Consider the following 12195-nt stretch of genomic DNA (forward strand, 5'->3'; position numbering starts at 1 on the left):
TTTGAATCTGCCTCTGAGATACTCAGTATGAACCATGTGTTTCTTTTCAGTGTGTATGTTGAAGGAAAATAAACATTTAAATACAAAAAGGAAACATTTAATTAAAAATGTAAATATTTGATCCACTTACGAGATATTTTATCCACTCATAGAGATATGACAGATTACTGCATAACATATTCTTTAAAATTCACTTGACCTAGTGACTTGTTGGCATATATATAAACTCTCTCTGTGTGTATATACATATTTACATATGTCTATACATACGTAAACTCACATGTACGTACTTAAAGCTATAGGCCCTATGCTGTATTGCGTGGGAAAAACTTTGAAATGTTGGCAGACTTGAAGAAAAAGTAATCTTAAGGAATTAGAAACCTGGCATTCTTGACACACACCAAAAAGCTTAACACTGCTTTCAGGTAAAAGGGAGAGGGGGTATCATTTTGTAGTACTAAACACATTTGCAAACATATTTGATTGGCCTTTTAGCAAAAAAAAAAAAAAAAATCCCCAAACATTGTAAATTAAGAAAAATGCAAATGCTCTCAAAATTTATGCATTTCATAGACACCTCATTAAAAAGCAATGAATTATGAGTCAAATCCTTTTCTTATAGTTTATTGCTCTCATTATTCACCCCATGACAATCTGTTATCACTCGTGTAGAGTATAGTGTTCGCAGTCAACATTTTTGCATGTATATAATATTATCTTCACAGGGCGTCAGCTCACAATCTTCAATAGCCAAGCAACCATAAAAATTGGAGGCAAGGAACGTGGCCACCCTTTCCAAGGCCAGCTCTCTGGTCTTTACTACAATGGCTTGAAAGTTCTGAATATGGCAGCAGAAAATGATGCCAACATCGTGATAGAAGGAAATGTGAGACTTGTTGGTGAAGTGCCTTCCTCTATGACAACTGAGTCCACAGCCACAGCGATGCAGTCTGAGATGTCCACGTCAGTCATGGAAACAACCACCACTTTGGCCACGAGCACCGCTAGAAGAGGAAAGACCCCAACAAAAGAACCTATTGGTCAGGTTAGTCGGCTTCCTCGCTTTTTGCAAATCTTTTCCCATCTTTGAGTGTGGCTTCCTATATCGCATTCACTCTGCAGATGAAACTGTTCCTGTCGAAGAAATGCATGAATTACAAATAAATGTTCTGTACCGTACATGGCTCGTGGATGCGATGTTGATCAGCGTTTAGAGGGAAAGTAAGGACCTTGCTGTTCTTCTAAATTAGGCAAACTTACCAGTTCAGATTTTTCTCATGCTGAATTTTATTGCCCTGTCATCCTTCTTCATAGCGGTGCATATTTTTAAATACTCTTTCTTCCTTTGATGGTTTAGATTGATTATTTTCAGCGTAGGAATGCAGGTTGTCTGGAATTAGAGATAATGAAATGAAGTGGTGACTTTATCCATGAGTCAGAGAAAAGAGACCCAGTTTGAAGAGGGAACAGGAAGGAGGTGTGAAGACAAAAAGTTGGAAGAGGCTGGAAAAGAGGGAATTAGCACTTTCTCTAGTCCCATAACTGATCATCTTCTTGGGCAGAATTCCTCAGAAGAGGCAGTGGCAGCAGAGAGAATTAAGAGAACTCTGCACCCTGGGAGACTCGGGCTCCAAGTCAGAGGCTGTTGTTTACTGTTTGTTGAGGTTATTTGCATCTCATGAATTTAGCGATATATTTAGTAGCTTTCAGGTTTTGTCTGTATAATATGTGGGGGAATTTAATTATCGGGAAAAGGAGGGGGGAAAAACAGGTGAGTGAATTAAGTACCTTCATGTTGTGGATAGCCTGAGTAACAGCATTCAGAATTTGTGCTTTAAAAATCTACAACTTACCAGGACATTACTGTGGCAGGGAAGATTCTTTTATATTTATTCTGTCTTAATAAACCCCCTCAAACAAAAAAAAAGGTACACTGCTAAAAGTTTTTCCCATGTTCACTTGGTTCACATGCTTGCTCGTGTGCCCACTGTGCCATCAAGCCATGAGAGCTACGCTCTGAAATCCAGAAGTAGGACAAGGGGCAAAGAAAGCATCACGAACCGTAGGGAGGAACAGGAGCACGACATGATGAATGAGGTTAATTTTCTCAAGAATGAAGGAGAACGTGCTGATTAGGCTGGGAGGCTGAGGTCAAGTTGCCTGTTTTCTGTGTAAAACCTCAACTCACAGTTTGAATTTGATCGGGGCATCAAACTCAACACTTCAGCTTTTCTGTCTGTAGAATTTTGTACACTTTACTATAGACTGAAAACTACAGTGAAGTTAAAGTACAAATTACTATTTTATAAACTGAAGCAGAACATTCAAGCTAAAAGTGAGCTTTTAAAAAAACATTTTTACTTGTATTTTCAAACACAGGTTTTATGCATTTTCCTTATTTATGTAAAGTGCATAAGAATCCAAAGGAGAGAAAAAAAAAAGTGCGGAGGGCAACTAAAAGCCAACTACAGATACATGGAACCAGCTGCCTCCAAAAAACAGCATCTATTGCAGGCTGTAGGTTGCAGTTCTTTTAATGATTATTGTAGTAAGATACAGTGTTTTTATTAAATAGGCAATAAATTTTCTTTGTTATTAATTCTGTTTTAAGCAGTATCTCCCACTTCATTACCCAACTAGGCTGATCTCAGTATTTTGCAGCAATGAAATGTAAGACTTCATCAAAATTACCCAGAGGAAGATCTGTATCTAAAAGCGCAGGACATCCTCACAGCGTGGAAGAATTTGGGCCTAATTAACACTACTAAATTAAAATTAAACTAAGTTAAACTGTTCTAACAGTTCCCAGCATGCTTTTGGCCTCTGCCACTCTCTCGGGTAACTCCCAGGCACAATTTGGGATGAAAAACATCACAGGGACCGTTCCCAGCTGGCACCTTGCCTGATCTGTGGGCGATGGGAGTTTACCGGTATAGTTGCTTTGCCAGTTGGCCTCAGTTTCCAGGCGTATTCCCCAGTATGATCGACACACTTGTTTGGATGTTTAGCCACTAAGATTGTACTTTTTGAGGTGTTCCAATGTCATATTTGGGGAAGAAGAAGGTTTCTTAAGCTAACAACTCTGGGGAGGTGTAATTTTTTCTGAAGAGAGAAAACAGACAATTAGGCAAAATGATCTTCCAAAGAGCTTCTGTTTCTAGGCTGTGGTGCCCGAAATAAGGTGTGCCCCTTACCGCCTTGATCAGAGCAGCTACACAATTTTTTTAGAGCAGAGTGACCTCAGTGCAACTGTGCCATTCCCTCCTCCCCTCCTGGCTGAAGCAGCTACACCAAAATACCGCCAGCACTTGCTCTTTGATGTCCCACCATCACGAGCTTCCAGCAGGCTCCAGGAGCACCCAGAGGTGGGCAGCATCTCGCCAAAGCACGTTCTGAGGGTGAAGGTTTCGATCAGCCTCTCTATTAGCCCGGCTGGTGCGAGTACTGGATGCAGCCCATTTGAAACTCCATCTAAGAGCCCCAAATCAACTTTTCTGAGGAAAGCATTCAATGTTAATGTCATTACAGCACATGGCATCCTGAGTGTATAACTGAGCCCTTCTTGCCATCAGCAATACACAGTGGCTTACTTCAGCTATGTCTAAACATCCTGCCTGGTAGGGTCTGTGTTGTCATTACGACTATACGCTTAATTAGTCAGGGTCTGCTCTAGAACGCAGTTTGCAATCAGGCCTGTGATTTGATTTAAAGAGATTGATAACATCCCAAAGTCAAAGCTGAAATTTGTCTGCAGGATGCTATGTTACTCCTGTAACAAACTCAGACCTAGGAAGCTACTGAATCAAATTAAGGACACGATTTCTTCTCTTCATTAATTCCTGTTTTCTTATTCTACCTGCATGTAATGATTTCTGTGCTAGTGACCCACAGGACTCCCACAGGTCTGTCCTGCAGGGTGCTGAGTAATCACTTTCCATCCTGATGTCACTGGGAGATGAAGGCATTGAACATCTCATGGAAAATCTGCTTTTAATTTCTGCATTCCCTTTCATTTTTGTCCTTTACATTTTTTTCTGATTTTTATTTATATATAACCTCTGCAAGAGTGTCAACTACATTGACATACTGTAATGTACAAGAAGAAAAGTTACCTTTCTAGCATTAATTAGGTTAGTGAAGAAAATATGCAGCTGAACAGCAATTGCTAATGAAAAAGCCTTACATTACTGCAAACCAGTGCATGTCTGAAATAGAATAGAAGCAAATGATCTAATCAGTCAGAGATTGTTTGCTCCATTTGCAGAGGTATTGAATTCAATTAAAGATTACAATACTTAAAGGAGATCATTTAAATCTCTATTTATAGGAAGCATTTTTTCAAAAAACCGACCATGTTAGTGCTTAAATTGATGGAGTGTGTGCTTCTCAGCAGATATCTAACTAATGCAATATATGATACAAGATAGACATGATACTTCCAGAAAGTTTGTGGAATACTGGCGTGCATGATTTTAGACAAATGAGGTCTTAGTGCTTCTGAAAAAAAAAAAAATGCTTTTCGTTAGTGACTCTGCTCTAAATGAAGGTTTTCCCTACTTGGAGGCTGTGTCATATTTTAACAATGGATGTTTTGGTGATGACAGACATCTTAATTATTATACTTGTAAATGTAGATTTTTCAAAGGGGAGAAAGGTACTCAAATCCTATTGAATGTCAATGGTAGGTGAATGCCTCGTTTTCCTTAGCGCCTTAAAAATCGTCATGCCCCCCCCCCCCCTTTGATTCTAATGGCACCTAGAGCTGTCAGCCTTCATGCAAAGCACTGCATAAACACATAGGAAGTGACAGCCCCTGCCTCAAATAGCTTACAGAATAAACAAAAGGTATCAGGTAAGGAGGGGAAAAAAAAAAAAAAAGAAATTAGGAGGTGGGAGGAAGAGGGAAATAAAGAAAGCATTGTGCTGTTTCCGTGTTAACAAGCAACGTGCGGATTTGCAGCCATCGTGGGAGGGATAGTTTACTGCCTGGTTTTTGATCCAGGCTCTTCAGAGAGCAGCCCCCCAGCTACAGCTGTCCTGTAGGATCACCTCATAGCTTACGGGAGACTCTGGGGCAGGCAGTTTAAGGGCTGGGCTGCCCAGTTTGTCCCAGTTGGGCAGTTGGTGCAAAATTGGCACCAGTTGGGTGGTTGATGAGAGGCTTCCTCTACTTTGCTTCTCACTTTGCCATTGACACTTGGGGGAACCCATGGCCACCGGCGCGGGAGCTGAGGATTATGGAAAGGTCCTTTGCTCCCTCCGCACCGGACGGGAGGAGGCTCAAAATTTTGCATACCTTTATGAGCATGAAAAGAAATCCTCAACCTTAAGTGTTAAAAGAAAAGGACTCCTGTTAAGTGAAAATATGCAGCTATGTGTTGCTAACTCTTGGTGAGCCATAAGTATGCACTGGGACTCAGAAATGACGAATTTAGTCTAAGAATATCATTCTCTTTATGAAGTTATTCAGCAGTACGATACAGTTAAGTTCTTCTTTTTCTTTTTTGACACTTTTTAAAAGTCTTATTTGCAAGTTTTTGTATTCAATCATAAAGGCAATAAACTTCTCTTAAAATTGAAAATAAAGGAGATTGTTTATATATATATATATATATGTATAACTCCAGAAGCCAGAATGTTAAGTAAAACATCAAGTACTGCAAGGCTTGCAGTAAAAATTGCAAGAGTTGGCAGAAGCAGAAAGGCTTCAAAAGGACTTTGAGTATGGCTTTTGCTTGAATTAGGATAGCACAATCAGGCCTTTAGTATCTCTTTGTCATGGCTTTGTGGATCTGTATTAACTGGAAATCATAAATGAAGTGATAGTAAATCAAGAAGAATACGCTCATTTCTCATCCATTTCTAAGGATTTGATTATGACAGCCCATCCACAGAGCAGCCTCTGCTCTCATGTGTTGGAAACCATTTCTGAAAGTTGTGTGCTGAATAGCTTTTTTTATTTTTCATAAGGGATTCTGGCAGTCCTCTTTGTTCTCATCAGAGTGGGCTCTTATCAATAACACTAAGCCACTTAACCAGCAATTGCAATATACTGTAAGGTGATTGCATGTTTTGGAACAATAGGTACTGATTTTTGGTCAAGCAGAATTAAATTGACTTCATATTAAATTGATGAGCTGAAATTTGGTCAGTTGCCTTGGAGGGCATACATCAGGTGAAGGGTATGTTTCTTTACGTATTGAAGCAGCAGATTTAGATGGTATTCATTGTAGCAGGGACAATGACAGGCTTGGCTCAGTGTCTTCACCTGTAAAACAGAAACAAGCATTTGAAAAAGATAGGGGTGTTTTCCATGGAAAGAGTTCAATTTTAAGAATGGTAGTTGAGCACATAATCTTTACACAGGAGAGTAAACATGAATATATTTTACGGAGATACATTAATCGTTAAATCAAGGTAGTTAATAGGAGGAAGAGGATTTCCACCCATCTCAGTTTAAAGTTATCCACTGTATGGTTTGCAATGCCTGTTCTTATACAAAGGGGTTGGGTTCCTTCCGTGCCTCTGCACTGCTGCCGCTTTTTCCTCTGGATTTTCACACCAACCAGTCCACAGTTCATCGGCCCCAGTAGGCAAAGCTCTTCCCAGGGGTATGGTAAATCACAAAGATTTGACTCAACAGATGCTCACTAGTGTAAAGTGAATCCCATCGCTTCCAGCATCACAGTGCTCGGTGCCCATATACGCTCGCTAGATGATAGAAACTGGGGAATTCAAGTGTTAAGGATAAATCTCATTTGCAGTAGGATCTCTATGCAAATATGGTAGTTGTGGAAGTGCTCATGTTTTAATTGCAGGTAGATGGAAAAATAGCTAGGTACATGAAACCTATGCCCTTTTTTTGCCCCCTTTTGTTTTTTTTTTTAAATATCATACTACGCATTTTTAGTTTCTTCTGGTGATCTTTGATAATTTGATTAATTATTTTAAACCATAATTGTTTGTTAATACTGACACTTAAGTAAGATCTCTAAAAAATTGAAATAGGATAGAGTGAACACTAAAATTCTCTACCTATGTTTTAATATTTGCTACCTGATCACATCTGACTTTCCCATTCTCCTACAAAGTATTTTCATATTGAATACTGGCTCTTCGGTTGGAGTATTGAAATTATATAAATAGGGTGGCTTTAGAAAAGCAGCATTCAGCACACTCGCATGTTGGGTTGGTTCATTGGTTTGTTGTTTTCAAGTATGACTTATGTGATCGCATGGTTGTCTGTCTGTCCTCCTTAATAAGTACTGAATCCCTTGACCAATTCAGTCAAATCTGTCTTTGGCATAAAGATTTCAAGGACATTAAGCTCCCAGAGAAGCCAAATTGCACGAGTTCTCGTGCCCATCCCGGTCTTCTGCTGCATATTACAGGGCCATGTTTGGCCCTGGTTTGTGTTTAAAAAGCAAAGATTAAAAAGAAAAACAAAGTGAATGTGTGTTTGGGATGAGGTTTTCAAAAGTTCCCTCAAACTCATTAATGTTTCTGTATTACTTCAATGTTTTTGAAAATCTTATCCTAAGACACTTATATAGAGAGAGATACTATAACAGTGTCCTTAACGTGTAAGTTAGCTACTTGAGAAATACAAGCTTTTTTGTGCATGTAGCCTTGCCATTGAAGTCCTAAATAATAGCGATTGTTGTTAGCTTTATAGTCTACCGAGAATTTTGCCTCTGAAACCAGAGCTTTGTGTCAAACTCAGAGGATAAGACTCGCTGTTAGTTGTTGTTAGCGTTCGTTAGAGTGGAGGGGTTCATAAAGGCAGTTTGTAGCACAGTGGGCCACCAAAGGTAAATCTTAACCAGTTGCTTGGGAAACTACAGGCATAAAAACGCCTGGACCTGATCAGCAGTGATACTTCACACCTACTGCACTCTACAGTCCAGAGAAGACCAACTTCTGCGTGGGCTGCTTTGCCTTTAGCTCTGCTGTGGATTACCTTCAAGAAGCACCAGTGGGGTCTCTCTAAAACCTTGAGCACTGCTTTGAAAATCCCCCCTACAGCGTGTACGCACAGGGGAAAAAAAAAGTTTGTAAATTAAATTACAACATTGTTAGTATCCAAAGGACGTCAAGACACTTGTCTAAATTGTTGATTAATTGGTTGCAAATCAAAGTTTCTTTTTAAGTTCAATTTGGGAAAAATGGATCTGAGGTCACTTGCAGCTTCAATTTTTGTTGTTCTCTCCTGTCCAAATGACCAAGCTCATTTATTACAAAGTTTGCTTTATCGTGTGTTTTTTTTAACCCAGATCAGTTTATCCAGTCTCAAATTCTGAGTCATTACAGTTTTTAAATATGGTGAAATTTAGTTTTCAAGTAGAGCAAACGTAATCTTGATACCAGCATTTTTCCCTAGCACACTGCTTTTCTTTTTTCTTGGGAAAAGTTGCTCATGTCACGTTAGCACTGTAATATTTCTAAAATGGTATCTCATGGCTGCTAAGCGAAGTCACACCCAAACTGAGCCAGCGATTTGTTCTTGGAGAAATATTTCTCTCTTATTCACGGGCTCTTTCTTCCAACCACTTTCTTAGGAAGGGTCCTCCCATATGAAGCAGTGCTTGGTCCTGTCTCATACCCTGTGTCCGTCCGCCGTCCCCCCTCACTGCCTCCCCGCACACTAACCCAACATCATTACATCAGGATTATACGGAAATGGGGTTGTTTCACCCAGGTGGAACGAGAGGCTGTTGCAGAGTTGGTGACCCGTAACCGTACAGTCACGTAGCTGTTAGGCACTTTTCTGCATTTGGGATGGCTGAAAAAGCCTGGGTGTGACAGGCACTGCTGATTTTCAGCAGCCTGGCAGCATAGAAATCCTGGCGTTGTGTCCGAGAGCTGCTGTTCTCCTGTGAAAAGATGGCGAGAGTCGTTCAGTCCTCTTACCGTTCATGGGAGCTGTGGTAAGCCTGAAGACCTCGTTCACCGTTTCCTTCGGTGAATTTCTATGGCTGAAGTACTGTGTGTTTTACGCACTCGGCTCACACAATTTCCTTTCAGAAACCACGTAATAATACATTCTTTTTTTTTTTTACTTTTATGTGCGATTCCTCAGAGCTGAGGGAAAGAAAGGCAGATTGACTTGGGTGTGACTCTCCTCTCCCAGTGGTGGGTACCCACTTTGGGTTCCCACCTCCAAGAAAGCACACCTTAAATGTGTTGCTACGCTGCCAGACCTCCCCCGGCATACAGCAGCAAATTATCTGTCCTGCTGCTGCTGTGGCAAACGATGATTGCAATAGGTTCCATGCTACAGGTACATGATTGGCGCTCAGGTTAATTACTGCAGGTTGCAGTGTTCGGTGTGCTTTTACGTATGGCTGGCAAGGACCTATCTACAGCAGTAGGTTGTTTGATGTTTTGTTGAACATCAAACATGTATCAGAACTTTTCAAAATGTAGGCGATACAACCATGTTATATACTGGAGGTTTCCTCTAAACATGATCGTGACAGTAGCGTGTGACGCCTTTCTGCTCACTTACTGTTATTAAGACCAAAGCTTCATTCACAGGCACGTCTGTTTCATAGACTGCAGATCACTTCCTTTAATGAATAATTCTTGGGACTATGTTTAGTTAGTAAGCTAGTATAGAAGGTTTATTCAAAAACCATTTGCTCCCTCCCCCCCCCGCCATGGGTAGTACCAACATCCTATGTCTGTCTTGAATAAATCAATAATTATTTTATGATTTATTTAATTTAATCTGTTAGCTAAAGTTGTCTTTATGTATTTGGTTCCACTTGGTATTCAGCAGTCGATCTGAATAGCTGGCACTTACATTTTGTATATATACGGGCATTGCTTCAGACTTAGATACTTTCTAATAGTTATGTCTCCATGCTCTTTACCTAGAAAATTTGCAATTCTGTTACAAAAAAATTTTGCATGCAGGCAGTGTGTTATTTCTTTGCGTAGTTTTCCTTTCATTTAACCGCTCTCTGTTGACATGTCCCTTTTTTTTGCAGTATGGTTTTGCAAGCATATATATATATACACACACTTACAAAAGACAGATTACGTTATTAGATTGGATTTTTTTTTAATGCAAAGGTGAACAGTAAAGTCTCTGAAGTGACTTAAGGAAGAAACCTGTGAGACTTGCCAGTTTCTCCCAAGAGGGAACATAAACGATGGGCAGGGACATCTTCACTGAGGAAGAGAAGAACTGGATCTAACTATACAACTCTCTCCTAGAAGAGCATAGAAACATGGACTGAGAAATAGGAACCATTTCCTTAAAATTCACTCTGGAGGGTAAGACAATATATTGACCAATTAAACAGAAATCAAAGACCTAGGTCTGTATTCTGACCTGGGGGAAATGATACCATCTTCTTCCAGTTCATCTCCATTAATAAATTGAGTACTTCCCTGCTGTGAGATGACAATGGGGTGAGGATGAAATCCATTAATGGCTTTGATGTGCTCAGATAGATTGTTAAGGATTATGTCTGTACCTAGAAACACAGAAGTGGAAGTACCAGGTTTTAGGAGAACATGTAGCAGGTAAATTAGAAGTAGTTCTGGAAAGAACAGAAATTATATGGGAGGAAGGCCGTGTGAAGAGATTGCATGATGCTGACATACCCTCAGATCCAGGAGGAAAACAAAGAAAAAAGGCTTACATGGGGAACAAAACATTTGAAGGTATAATGTACTATATTATCTTGCTACATCTTTTAGTCTAGCCACATACTAAATGTTTGGGATTTTGTGGGTGGATTCTGCCAAGAAGAAAGACTGAAGAGGTTGACAGGGTTTTTGAAATGCCCATCAGCTTGCACGACGTTTTGCTCAGCCCCCAGCATCACACTATAAATATAGAGAACACATTTATTCTGACATTTTTGTGATTTAAAAGAAAGGATGAGGTCAGAATAAATGGCCTTAGACATATCTTAAATGACATTTGCATACTGTTTTCAGGTTTTTAAAGCAGGGCTTAGTATCTGTGCTGAGTAGATGCTGTGATAATGCTGGGAACAGCAAGAGTGAGATTCTGATGTCCATGTAGCCATAGGTGACTCCACTGACTAATAGATTCAAGAGTTGATCATTTGCTTTTCTCTTCCTATCCAGATTCTCTTGTGACTTTCGCAAATGTGCTGGCGTTAATAAGTATAAAGCCCTAAGGGAACATTCCCCCTTCCTTCTGTCCCTTTCTGGTCATATCTTGGGAAAACGAGTGTAGATCCAGCCTCCATGTTTCACAAGGCCACAAATTCACTAAAATTAAGTGTCTGGGAGATTTACCAAATGCTTTAGGGAGATTCATCTAGACTGAATGTGTTCAGTAAAGCTGATAATTCCTTACATTAATACTAAGACTTAGTTGTTTAATTCCAGGCTCCCAGAGGTATGGAATACGACAGTCTGAATACATTTATTGTAGGTGTGATGGACTTGCTAATTAACTGATTTAATCCATACTGAAGCATTATCAATACCTTTGTATATCATGCCACAGTGTAGGATAGCAGTGGTAGCTAGATGTGTGTTGGTATTTGCATATGTATTTGAGTGTATAAACATAATTTTTTAGTTACATATTTGTGGTGTTGTCCAATTGCAACTAGGATAGCATAAACACTTAAAATATTTTCCTGGTAATGTCATTGACATTAACATTTCCTCTCCCTGAGGTAGATGCTGGTAGCTTGAATCACCATGTGCAGGAATAGTCTAAGAAATAATATTTTTCTGGAATAATCCAAACAGCCATATTACAATTAAAAGAGAGATAAAGGCAGTTGGCGCATTTTCTTTATGAAATGGCAGTCACAGTTGAAACCGTATGCACAAGCGGCAGGAGAGGAAGGGTCAGGATGTGATTATTGTTTTCCTCAATGAAATGATTGATGGAAGAATCATTTGGGATTACCCAAAATAGGTTTTCTGTTTTGATCAGCAACAGAACAAGAACAAAAGAAAAGAAAATCTTTTGCTCAAATCTATTTCTCGTTGAAATTTTATTTTTTATTCTTTATGGTTAAGTTCAGGCAATTCTGGGAAAAAAAAAGATTCAAAATGAAAATTCAAACAAGACCAGTGTTTAAAAAATGTTTTGAGTGTATTATATTCATCTAATTAGACATAAATCTGTAAATGGCTGAGATCAGCCCAGTGTTTTCAATCAACTGTCTGAAAAGCTTTACAAATCTGTTGTTG

At 39.5% G+C, this 12195-nt stretch overlaps 1 protein-coding gene across 29 annotated transcripts in view; it reads left to right on the forward strand.

Moving 5' to 3' along the window:
* Window positions 1-12195, forward strand: part of NRXN1 (neurexin 1) — a 715706-nt gene that overhangs the window by 616590 nt on the left and 86921 nt on the right. For all 29 annotated transcript variants that reach the window (XM_069799889.1, XM_069799890.1, XM_069799901.1 and 26 more), the window contains one exon: window positions 726-1045. In XM_069799889.1, coding sequence (XP_069655990.1) covers window positions 726-1045 — 320 coding nt within the window. The remainder of the gene's footprint in view (window positions 1-725; window positions 1046-12195) is intronic.

The sequence above is a fragment of the Haliaeetus albicilla genome, chromosome 13, assembly GCF_947461875.1.
Source record: "Haliaeetus albicilla chromosome 13, bHalAlb1.1, whole genome shotgun sequence".
Lineage (NCBI taxonomy): Eukaryota > Metazoa > Chordata > Aves > Accipitriformes > Accipitridae > Haliaeetus > Haliaeetus albicilla.